General features: G+C 43.5%; 1 protein-coding gene across 3 annotated transcripts in view; it reads right to left on the reverse strand.

The window, feature by feature from the left end:
- Window positions 1-10,676, reverse strand: part of HS6ST3 (heparan sulfate 6-O-sulfotransferase 3) — a 613,593-nt gene extending 602,917 nt beyond the window's left edge. For all 3 annotated transcript variants that reach the window (XR_002137804.3, XR_002137803.3, XM_019737183.3), the window contains exon 1: window positions 9,170-10,676. Coding sequence is in view for 1 of the 3 variants with exons in the window: in XM_019737183.3 (XP_019592742.3) it covers window positions 9,170-9,876 (707 nt within the window). In the remaining 2 variants the exon portion in view is untranslated. The remainder of the gene's footprint in view (window positions 1-9,169) is intronic.
- Window positions 10,677-11,999: the final 1,323 nt, after the last annotated feature.

Below are 11,999 nucleotides of genomic sequence, written 5' to 3' on the forward strand. Positions count from 1 at the left end.
CTAAGTTCCTTTGCTGCATTCACCATTCCTTAGGTGGAAACTAATGGTCCATACAGAAGACATGTGGTCCAGGTACTAAAAGGGTGTTTGTTCTCAGTCTCACTTGTAGAACTGAATGGGGCATTCATAAAATGAATGAGAAGAAATTTCAAACTATTTTAAGGTACTGCACTAGTTATTCTCCATTTCCATACCTTCTACCCTGCAACCCCAAATCCATTCTCCATCTTTTTCTGCTTTGCTGAAGTGTATCAAATGTATTCAACTAGCTCTCTTGTCCTTTAGCTTCCAGGTGGATTCAGCCAATGGAAGACAATGGAAGGAGATGGACTAGTGAAAGGAGACAGTGGTCAGGATATTTCCTCCCCCACCCCTTCCTCTCTACCTCAGCTCCATACTTCTGGCAGCAGCTCCTATGGGGAAGTCCTTCCCACAATTGAGACTGCAGCTTCTGTAAACAATGGCTGCTGCCAACACGCTTAGCTCCCTCTGCCACCTCAGGAGCAGGAGGGTTAACAGTTTCCCCATGTTACTACCTGCAAGGTACCTCAAGTCCAATGTAGGTGCCTTTACCTCTACTGGCCCTTTCACAATACCAGAGGTGCCTCTGTTTACTCCCAGGGCTCTAACTAATACAGGTACTGATAAATAGCAACGAGATACAGGGAAAAAAATGCATAAGTAAATATAATAAAAGAACATCAGCAGGATTTAAATACCAGTGCCCCAAGTCAGACAGCCTCCCAGATAGTTGATGACTTCTCATAAATGTACTAATGAGACAAACACTGCACACAAGAAAAATTTCTCATCTGTACTGTCATCCCTACCTTTTCTGATTTGGTTCTTTTAGGATTTCATTCTTCACCTTGAGTACTTTCGTCCTCTCTCCCTCCTCTGTAGCATCCTTCTAATTTACATCCTGCATTATCACCGTCTGTTCTCTCCTCTTGGCATGTCACCTTGTTCGTTACTGTATTATATTGATCTTACCTTGAAATTTCCACACACAGGTTAAGTTACTACATATCTATCTTTAAAGTCATGTTTACTCTTCTTTCTAGGCCTATGTTTTCACTTTTGAAGTAAACCTGTAAAATTCTACAAATTCCTAACGAAAGTGCACAAAATATAGAAGCTATCATCCAGGTTTACAGTCATACATCCATAACCTTGAATTCTTTGGAAGAAATACTCTGTAAAACTAACAAACAAATATGGAGGACATCAAGGTGGTTAGCATTTCTACCCTCGTGTTTACAAAGAAACTGGAATGCAGGGGCAACCATTAACATCTGGTTTTAAATGCAAGGTTCTGACAACAAATGACACAACACTTAGCAATGAAAGCACAGTAAGATACGAATAATAGCAACGAACTACCAATATTTATGTTCCCACAGGCAACTAATTCAATTTCTATGCAGGATCGCTTCATTTATGAATGTTAATTGTATGTGTTTAAACATTTTCGTTGCTGTTTCATGAGTTTCTCACAAAAAATAAAACGATATGCTGGAGAAGTATCGGTCCATGCAACGATATTCATTAAGTACCCATTGAGTGCCCGCGGTGTCTTAAGAATTAAGATTTACTTTAATCATTTATAGCTTTAAAGGCTTGCAAATTCATTTTTGCATCATTGAGGATGAAAAGTTTCAGATTCCAAAAGGATAGTACAGGTTTATCTATCACTTTTCTTTTTATGCAAAACAGCATGAATGTGTAAGACAAGTCCAACGAGAACATAATAGCTCACTCTTCTATGTGTCGGGCTCTGTTCAAAGGTTCCACACGTACTAGAGCACCACCTGTACTCCCAGCCCTCACCATCACATAGTAGTATTATTCCTCCCATTTCCCGGAGAAGAAAGCTGAAGTACAGAGCAGTAACTGACTTGTTCCGGTTTCTCTGACAGTAAGTGGTTGGGCCAGATTAAAATACAGCTAGCTTGACTGCACAGTCCATGCTCTTAAGCGTTACCCTAATTACATTCACAAACTGGGCATCAGCACAATTTTTACTGATTTTCAGTTAGGTGATAAATTTGTCATTGACTTCTTCCAATTTCTCTTGAAGACTTGTTTCCTAACTGAGGGTCTCCTCCCATTGCTCTCCACAACATCTCGACCAGCAGTAACCCAGAGTCTACATTACTTACGCTTTTTCATCCTCCCATCCTACGTCACAGACCTCATGCTCTCCCTTTAAGCTGATTTTTCCCAAAGTGAAAATGAATGGGAAGAGTAGCCTTTCCAAGAAGCTAGTACATCTGTTTGTATCCAAATGAATTTCTGATTTGTGGCATAACGTCTAAGAGTAAAAACCTCTTTGAGTGATCCAATAAGCCCTGGCCTCCATACTGACTTTTACTCCTCTTCTGGAGAATCAGAGGAGTTGACGTCTTGTTAATTGTGAAAGGCGGCTGTTAACAATTTATATTAGACACAAGAATTTGCATCTGAAATAAGAGATCATGACACGAAACATTTGATAATTCCATCTTTTAAAGAACCACAGTCTTGTCAAACTGTGCTGATATTTTTATCAGATAACCTGGAACACACAATATACTTTTAGCTGACATTTATTGAGCATCTTCTATAGATCAGTCTCTGTGCTGGGAACTTTATATGTGTCTTACTGAGTAACTATATTTGCTAGAGGAAGGTAAAAACAAATACCATTGTCTAAGTTGAATGTTTAGTAGACCTCCAAAAACATAAATGCTTAGCTATAATTAAAACAAAGTTATATTAGCCAATTAAAATCAGCAGAGTATATATACATGGCATCCATAATTTAACAAACTCAAAAACAAGATAAGATTACTACAAAATATTAATTTGGGTTCCCCATTTAATTGTTTTCATACTAAACCTATTTCTTGGCCCAATAGTTAATTTATTTCATGACTCTCAAAATCACATTAGGATTTGCCAGTCTCAATTAAACCTGTTTAATTCATTATCAAGCATAAATAACTTTCAAATGCTATAAGCTTCTGATTGTCCTTAGTCAAAATGAGATGATAATAATTAGCTTTGGGGAATAATAACATAAGAGTCTAAGATTAAGCAAATCTACTTTGTTAGTGACTAAATTTACCTAGCTTCCAATTATTACATGAATATTTACATTTCTCTAAAAAAATCAACCCTTTCAAAAATCCCAAGGTAACCAGCAAAAAAAAAAAAAAAAAGGCCAAAAATAAATAAATAAATCGTCTATTACCATTTACTAGTTTACCAGTTTCAGTCTTATTTACACAACTCAAAAAAACTGAATGGATTTAATTCAACCTCCCTTTGATTTATAGCAAATATTGGTGGTTTGGACCAGAAGCAATACATTAAGTGACCCTGTAACATGTAAGTGGATATGGCATATAGACAGAACAATCTCGTATCTCCTTAGTTTTACACTGCACACAGACCTGATGGTGAAAATTAACCTTCTTTGCAGTTCAACATTTCTAATTAGAAAAGACATCAAAAAGATTATGCTTTAGAAAGCAGTATGGGCCATAATATTCTAGATTGTCTTTGAAACAGAGCTCTGCAGCCTCCCTATATATTTCAGCCTGCTGTCTAAAGGAAAAGCAATAACCAGGTGATGTTTCAAAGTTGTTATGGCTTTTTGTGGCAAGTTGTGGTATATTTTCTCATCTTACCTTTTTATGCTTATTATTAAGAAGCAGACATTCTAGTACCTAAGACCCATTTATTGCTCTTGGCCCGGAATGTATAAAACAGTCTATACCATCAGACTGTGCCTGACCAAAAGTTTCCTTGGTAAAAATATTTACAAATGTTTGAGAACTGACTAGTTCACTTATAATCCTTTCTTTCTCTTTTTCTTTGGGGTTTGGTTTTGTTTTCTCTACATGAGGCAGGAAAGGGAAGGAGAAAGATACTCTGAACTCAGCTTAGATGAGAACACAAAACCTTAAAATAAAAGGCCATACAGGCTAGGCTCTCTCCCAGGAAGGATTTCCTTTTACAACATCAGCGGTTAATTGGCCATGTCTAAAGTTTTCACTGCTGGGGAGCTTGCCACTTCACAAAAGAGTTCATTCTCATTTTAGACAGTTACAAATTTTATGAAGTTCTTTCTTACTCCAAGTTGAAATCTTTATCCCATCATTTCTATCTCACTTACCCTAATTCAATCCTTGGGAGAAATACAGAACAAGTATCCTCCATCTTCCACATCTTCCTCCTGTGAGTATTTAAAGGCAACTTTTATGTCTCTTTATTTTTCCCATCTCTATATTAAATATTATCTGTTCCTTCAATTATTCCTCATGTGGCATGGTTCCCAGATGCTGCAAATAAAGTGGAATTGTGGTCCGACTTAAATTTTTTTCTAAATAGAATGTACAGAAGAGATCTTCTCATTTATTTACACCTATAATTGACACATGGAGAAAGACCATCTAGAACCCACTGGTCCACCTAGGAACTGTATCTATGCTAGCTCCCCTTCTTGTGATAACACACACACACACACACACACACACACACACACACCCAGTCATGAGGTGGTTCTGTGATTCCAGGTGGGTCAGAGAACCTCATCTCCCTGGCCACATTGATAGGCTGAAAGAATAGTGAAGCTCCAACCTGAACTAATCAGAGTCATTCCCCAAGATTTCAAACTGGAACTCAAAGAAGACCTGCTTTCCTCTCAAATTGTGGAGCTATTAGATATGCCACCCACTTACCCATTTTGTGGAATGAGCCAATTTGACAGAATGAGGTAAATATGCAAAAGAATGTGAGGAGAAAGACCCCAAATCTCCAGTTCCAGTCATTCCTGAAACCAACTCTACCGCTGCCTGTCCTATTGTCTGGTTATAAAGTCCTCTGGCTGAACTGAGTTTGAGTTAAGTTTGTACCATTTGCAGCACAGAGTGTCCTATCAAATATAATATTCATAAGATTCCAACTGTTCTAACAGGACCAAGAGAACGCGGGCCATAAAAGAGAAAAAAATGCCATCCCACCTTACAAAAGGTTTCGATTGAATCTTTTTCCAGGATTATTTAAGAAGAAGAATGGTACTCACCAAAGAATACCAAGGTCTATTTTCCTTAATAGCCTAAGCTCTTAGAGCTGACACTGTCCAAAACAGCATTCCTAGGACTATCATAGTACTTGGCACATAGTAGGTGCTTAAGGCACTCTCCACCATACTTTTCATAGTAAACAGAAGAAATTGTAGGTAAAACATTGAATATAAATTACTAAAATGAAGACCCAAGTGCCCTGGGGAAACCTCAGACATACAATTTCACCTCCGTAAAATTAGATTACCCACTTGCCACATAAATCGTGGGACCAGATTATCTCATCAGTCATTTTTAGCCATAAAATGTTATTATCCTATCCTCAACAATAGTAAAGAGGAGTATTCTAAAGACCTGGACATGCAGATAAAAGAGGAAAACATACAGTAACAAAGAAATACGTAATTGGAGAAAAATGCAAAAGAAAAGTAACGGGAAGAAATCATTAGTGATATGAAAAAAGAGGTAATCAGATGTGCCATCTTCCTATTAGCTTTCTGTCTTATTCTAAACAATTTCCATGGTCAGAAATGCCCTCTGTGCTAAATCCAAATTGCCAGCCACCTAAGCGTTGCCCCTTCCTGGGTTCATATAATCCGTATGATGGATCCTTCAACTCCACCATGCATCTCCCACTACCCACCTCCTCCCTCACCATTCCAGTCAGAGTTTCTTGTCACCAACAGAAGATACACCCAATTATATTGTGTGCCTCCATCCTTGTTTCCCATTCTGCCCCCTGAAATCACTGATGCCCACATGTCCACAATTTTCCATTTATTTCTTATGTTTGGAGCTTAGGATTCTGTCTTAATACAAACAGTCATAAAATGGCATTACTAAAACTTTTTCTGACCCATTTACACTGAGCGGCTCTAAAGAACTGACCCCAAATCCTTTTACGAAAGAAGGTCTTGATTAGGGAAAATATTCTTATCATAGTTAACAACTAATGTCTAAGTATTACTATATCCCTGCATATTAAGCATTAAATACTGTATACCAGCACATTATACTATGAATAGACACCATCCTAAGCATTTTGCATGCATTTTCTTAGTTTTCATAACATCTCTGTGAGAGAAGTACTAATTATTACCTATGCTGTAAAGATGAAGACTCTGAGGCTCAGAAAAAGTAACTTCGTCCTGGTTACACAGCTAGTAATTAAGCACAAGAACCATATCCATCTGACTACAGAATCCTTGCTCTTATCCATTACATTACTCACAAGGGCACTGATCCCTGTGAGAAATGGGGAGGGGGGATGTTGTGGGAGGAGGGGGGACCAAAAACAAAGGGACTACGGAACTAAAATCAACATGATCTACATCTTGATTTTGCTTAGAGTCAGCCCTATTTGAAGAACCTTGTTCCCATTATGTAGCAATAGATTATCTGCCATTTTGCATTGTGGAAATGTACCCTCCATTATCCAACCTAATCTAGTTGACTGTAGAATGCCGTACACAGACAGTCCAATGACAGACAACTAATTCAATCTTCTGTGTGAGGAAGATGTTACTGAACATCTCTTCAACTTTTTCTCTATAGCTTTTGACACAGGGCACCTCACGTAAACCACAACTATTCCTTACTACAGCATCTAGAGAAAAAAAGCAATTGAGAATATCAGGAAGGGGAGAGAGAGTGAGGAAGAAAAGGAAGATTATAAAGTGTGCTAGCTACACCTCACCCCCGCCCCCCAAAAAAACCACTACCACAAAACTTAAAAAAATAATAATAATAGCAAACCACTGCAGGGTCATTCTCTGATAACTTGTGATTCAGGAAGAAATGAATGTTTGTGGTCCATCACTACACAAACAAACAAACGTTTGACTGTGCAATAGAAACCATATGTTCAAATAGCCAAAATGGGATTTTCCTATGTGACAGAGTAGAGAGATTTGAGTATTTCCTATAGAAGTGAGACCTTACTGCTGTAATCTATGCTGGGTCCATAGCTGCAGCAGCATTTCACCACTAAGCAAAAATCACATTATTTTTAGATTCCGTAATCTCTAATTATTCCAAAATTTTCATCTGTTCACTAAAACTTTTATATACATCAGTAGAAAATAATGCTGATCCCCACTGAAGGGTCATTCGATGTTTCCGTGGGATAATCAAAGTCTCTAGTTTTTGATGAAATGGAAGCTGGCAATCAGACTGCAAGCTCATTGGGATCATTCAGGAATACATAAAGGTCTAAATCCCAAAGTACAATTTTGGGTAAAACATGGCAGAGATTCTCTCACTAAAATAATAGTTTTGTTTGTCAGGAAGTTTGGAAGTATAATCAATTGAAAACTGTTTTTATGGCCAAGTAGTATTATAGTGCCAGGTTATGGACTGATGAGGGGATCACTTCATAAATTATGTGGATGTTTAACCACGGTGCTATACACCTGAAATTAACATAAACTAATGTTGGATGTCAACAGTAATAGAAAAATAAATAAACAAATAAATAAATAAATGGTAAAGTCTAGATTTGATGAAGACCTGGAAAATAGGTTCTATGCATGCGTGTGTGTGTGTGTGTGTGTGTGTGTGTGTGTGTGTGTGGAGAGAGAGAGAGAGAGAGAGAGATCTAAAATACAATTACTAGCATCTCCGAGATAAATTTTAAAATAAAGTCTACCTTTCAATTAAGAAAAAGAAAAAAAAAACTGTTTTAAACTAAAATAGAGGGGCAGGATCTAAAATACTACACAACTAGAAATATTTAAAAGTGAAAGTCCTTAAAATATACTAAGAAAGGAGCCTAACGCCTTCATTCCAACTCTAACCAAGTTTTCAGTCTAACCAATTTCCATTAAACAGGGAAAGGAGCAGGGAGGAGAGAAAGCATTTGAAAAACTGCCAGAGTAAAAAAATCCCATAATGAAATTTTGCTCATTCTTGGAGAAATGAAGTAGAATTAGATGCTTCAGTGGTGGTGAATTCCAGAATCTGGGTAGCTGCCAGTAAAGGAAGCTTTTCCATAACATCAAATGCAAAAGCTATCTGATATCAACATATTGTGCTTGAGTTTTTAAATTCCTATTTCCTTACACCAAATTGTTTGAAACCTTTGAGATAAAAACTTCAATAAAGTAGTGTTCCAAGCTTTTAATATTTTAGTCCCTTGAGCTAGCATGTCAGATTAATCTTCAAATTGCAATGGGCAGAAAGAACATTCAACCAAATTCTTAAGCCCATGCCTCTCTCAACGGATGTTAATAATGCAAGTAGTTTCATTGGCTATTAAGATGTCAAAACTTTCCTAATTCTCAGCAGTATTACTATTTAAAAGGGGGTGGGGGGGGAAGAATGTCATTCTCTCCTAAAAGGAAGGGTTTTTACTTATTAAATTTTTATATTCACCTAGCATTTAGCACACTGCCATGCACACGGTAGGCATTTAACAAATACTTTTGGCATGAGTTGATGGATTGGCGTGGGGGTGGGGGGAGTGGAAATCTTGCTGAGAACAGCATGTGTCAAAATCCTGGCATTGCTCAGCAACAAAAACCATCTCCAGAATTAGGGTTATCGAGGTACAGCAGGAATTTGAACGTGTATCTTCCAAGTGCCACCAAGAGAATTGTTTCCTGAGCTGGCCAGCAGCCACTCAAGAGCCACTTATAGAGGAATTAGACTCCTCCGGCTTCACCATCCTGGAAAACTCCTGCCCTGCCTCTCTACGCCCAGCTTCTTCTGCCTCTTACTGGGTTCGAGTTTCCAATCACAGAATGTACGCACAAGATTCGACCTCGCTTATCTAACCCAGGCCTCCACGCCATCCCACTGTTTTCCGACTGTCGGCTCCGAGGGACGCCACACCGGGCTAGGCACAAGCCAGGGCCACACGACGGCTCCGGAAACCTTTGAAGGTGAAAGGGGGGTGAGGGGAAGCGATGTGGGCAGGGGAGGAGGGAGCTCAAAACCAGGGCACTATCCAGAGGTTTCTTATTCCCCCATCAAAGCCTCTGCCCCAACTGCGGGAAGACGCTGGGGAACCACCAAGCACGCGCAGAGCAGCCCGAGGTCGGGACTAGGGAAAGAAGGGCGGGAGGTGGCAAGAAGCGAGACGGGGCAGGGGACAGTACCTGGTGTGGCTGTGGTTGCGTGGACAGTCTTTCTTCTCCATGATGGCCGGCACACAGTTGGTGAGCTCCGTCCAGTCCGCGTGCAGCCCGCAGCTCCAGCCGGTGGAGAAGCGGGAGAAGAGCCACGTCTCCTTCTTGCCCGGCCGGTGGCAGGTGCACTTCTTCTGGCCCGCTTTGCAGCTACACGGCTGCTCCAGCCGGATGTTCTTCACCAGGTGCCGGCCGAACGTGGTGCCGCCGGTCTTCTGGATGTGCAGGAACACGATCACGTCGCGCCCTTTTATGTTGAAATCCACGAAACGAGTCAGGTCTTTCAGGGTGAAGTTGAAGCGCGGCACGAACCGCGGCAGGGAACCGTTCTCGGGGGCCTCGGGGTCCCGCTCCTCTTCTTCCTCTCCGTCCTCCTCCTCCTCCGGGTCCCCTGGCTCAACATCCTCGTCTTCTGGCGCCACGGCCCCCCGAGGCCCCTCGGGCGGCCCCCGGGGTGGCGGAGGCAGCTGGGGCCGCCGCTCCCAATCCTCGAGCGGCACCTGTGCCCGGCGGGCGGGAGCCGGGGCAGCAGGCTGGCCGGCCTCCCTCGCGCGGGGCTGCTCCCCGAAGTTGGTGCAGGAGCTAGTGCAGGAGGGGGACACGTACTGGTACATGATGACCACGAAGAGGAGAGTGAGCACCGGCGTCAGCAGCCACTTGTTGAACCTTTCATCCATGGTCCCGCTCTCAGGCCGGCAGGCGAAGCGGCGGCGGCAGCGGCGCGGACCGGCGCCGGCTCGGAAGTTTCGGAGACTCCGGGGCGCGGCTCCGAGCCCGCCGCTCCTCCATGCCCCTGACGCCGAGGCGTGCGGCTGGCTGGCGGCCCCGCGGCACTCCGGCACTGGAGGCTGGCAGAGCTGGGCCTGCGAACCGAGCAGGGAGGCGGGCGCCGGCGCGCGCGGTTGCGGCTGCGGCGTGGGGCGCCCTGCACTCCCAGGGGCACCCTACTCGGCCCGCTCCCTGCTCCTGCCCGGGCACCGCGTGCGCTCTCAGGAGACGCGGGGCATCCCGCCGCCCGCGCTCAGGCGCTCAGGCGCTAGTGAGCGCGGCTCCGATCCTGGACCTGCCCCGGGCAGCGGGGTAGCTGCGGCCGCGAGCGCGGGGGCTGCATGAGGCTCTCCAGGGAGCGGGCCAAGGGCGAAGGCGCGGCCCAGCCCCGCCGCCCCGGCCCGCCGCGGGCACCGCGCCCCGCACGCACGCCGGCGCCTTTGCCTTCAGGTCGCTGGGTGCAGGAGCCGCGAGGGTGGAAGGTGCCCGCCGCAAGTTTGCAGAGGAGCCCCCGCAGCGGCTGCGGGCGAGGTGCTTGTGCGGAGCTGCCTGTCCTGGCGAGTCACACTGCTGCTCCGGGTCGGTCCGCCCAGGCGCGGGCACGCAGACACACTCTCACACACTGGCTGGCACCGCCACAACCCGCCAGCCGGTGTGACAGGAGCCCTGCTACCCGCAGCAAAAAAACCTGCCCTAGGTACGGAGCATGCGCCAAAGCTTTCCCCAGCCCCGGAGGAGTTTCCAGGGGAGGAGTCCGCTGCTCCGCGGGACTCAGGGATGCAGCTGGGGATGGGAATCCCTTCTGCCTCCAGTGCGGAGAGATTTAGAAGAAAAGCAAAGGCAGAGCAAGGAGAGGCCCAGGGGAGAGCGTCGCTGGCGCTAATCTGAGACCTTTAAATCGGCAGCTTTCTCAGTCTGTAAAGGCACAGAAATCGGCCGGCCTATTTACAGGGATAACACCTGCACACCGCTGGGCAGATGCACCTAAACAGGGCTCCACATGAGTTAGCTGGTCCCTTGTCAGCAGGAGAAATTGGCTCCAGATTGCTTTTAATTTCTTACCAAGGCATTTTAACTGGTGTTCAAGTTTTATTCCAGTCCTTTAACTGCACACTTAGTGTGTCCAACTGTACAACTTTATTCAACCAGCATCCATTCATGATGAGACACCATTATTTCTTAGTCCTCACTGTGTATTAGGTTCTGTTTTCAATGCACACTTCATTTCTTCCAGCACCATACAGCCCTGCCCACAGCCTTGCGACGGAAGAGTTTAGGGCTCACCTATTAAAATTCACCATACTACGTAATACATATTGAGTTCCTAAGTGTGCAAGACTCGCCCCTGCCCCCCAATGTGGTTGATAAGACCTACACTTTACCTGTATTTCTTAAGCTAAATAAACTCTTATTTGTGTGCAGCTTTTTAAAGAACTTTTTCAAACATTTAAATTTTGCGTTTACCTAAGAACCAAATCTTTATTTAATAGCAATTTCTGTTTTTCAGATAATAAATGGATGTACCATCTAGGGTTTCCAGGCGGGAATTCCCGCCCATTCTCAGGAATTTATTTCGCTTTCCCATTACCGAATCCCGAGAAAAGTTGATCCGGATATCAGGAAAATCGGCTCCTTGAACCCAGTAATACCCACAATGGGAAATAGACATACTACTCACAACGTATCTTTTAGACAGTTTTCCTATTTATCGCTAAGGTTTCCGGGTGGGGATTCCCTTTTTCTCGGGGATTTTTTTTAGCTTTTCCCTTCCTAAATCCTGAGAAAAGTTGATCGGGAAATCGGGAAAATTGGCTCCTTGAACCCAGGTGGTTGGTAGTATCGGCCCTCACTTTGTGGAAACGATTCATCGTGGAAAACAGAAAACCGTTTATATCTCGGGATTCGGGAACGGGGAAGCAGAAAAAAAATTCCTGAGAACAGGCAGGAATTCCAGCCTGGAAACCCTAGTACCATCAAAGTGGAGTAAATCCCTGGACTTTCTTGACCCAGGTAGGGAGTGGCGTGCGTTGAA

The sequence above is a fragment of the Rhinolophus sinicus genome, chromosome 16 (assembly GCF_057876585.1).
Source record: "Rhinolophus sinicus isolate RSI-liver-muscle chromosome 16, RSI-T2T, whole genome shotgun sequence".
NCBI lineage: Eukaryota > Metazoa > Chordata > Mammalia > Chiroptera > Rhinolophidae > Rhinolophus > Rhinolophus sinicus.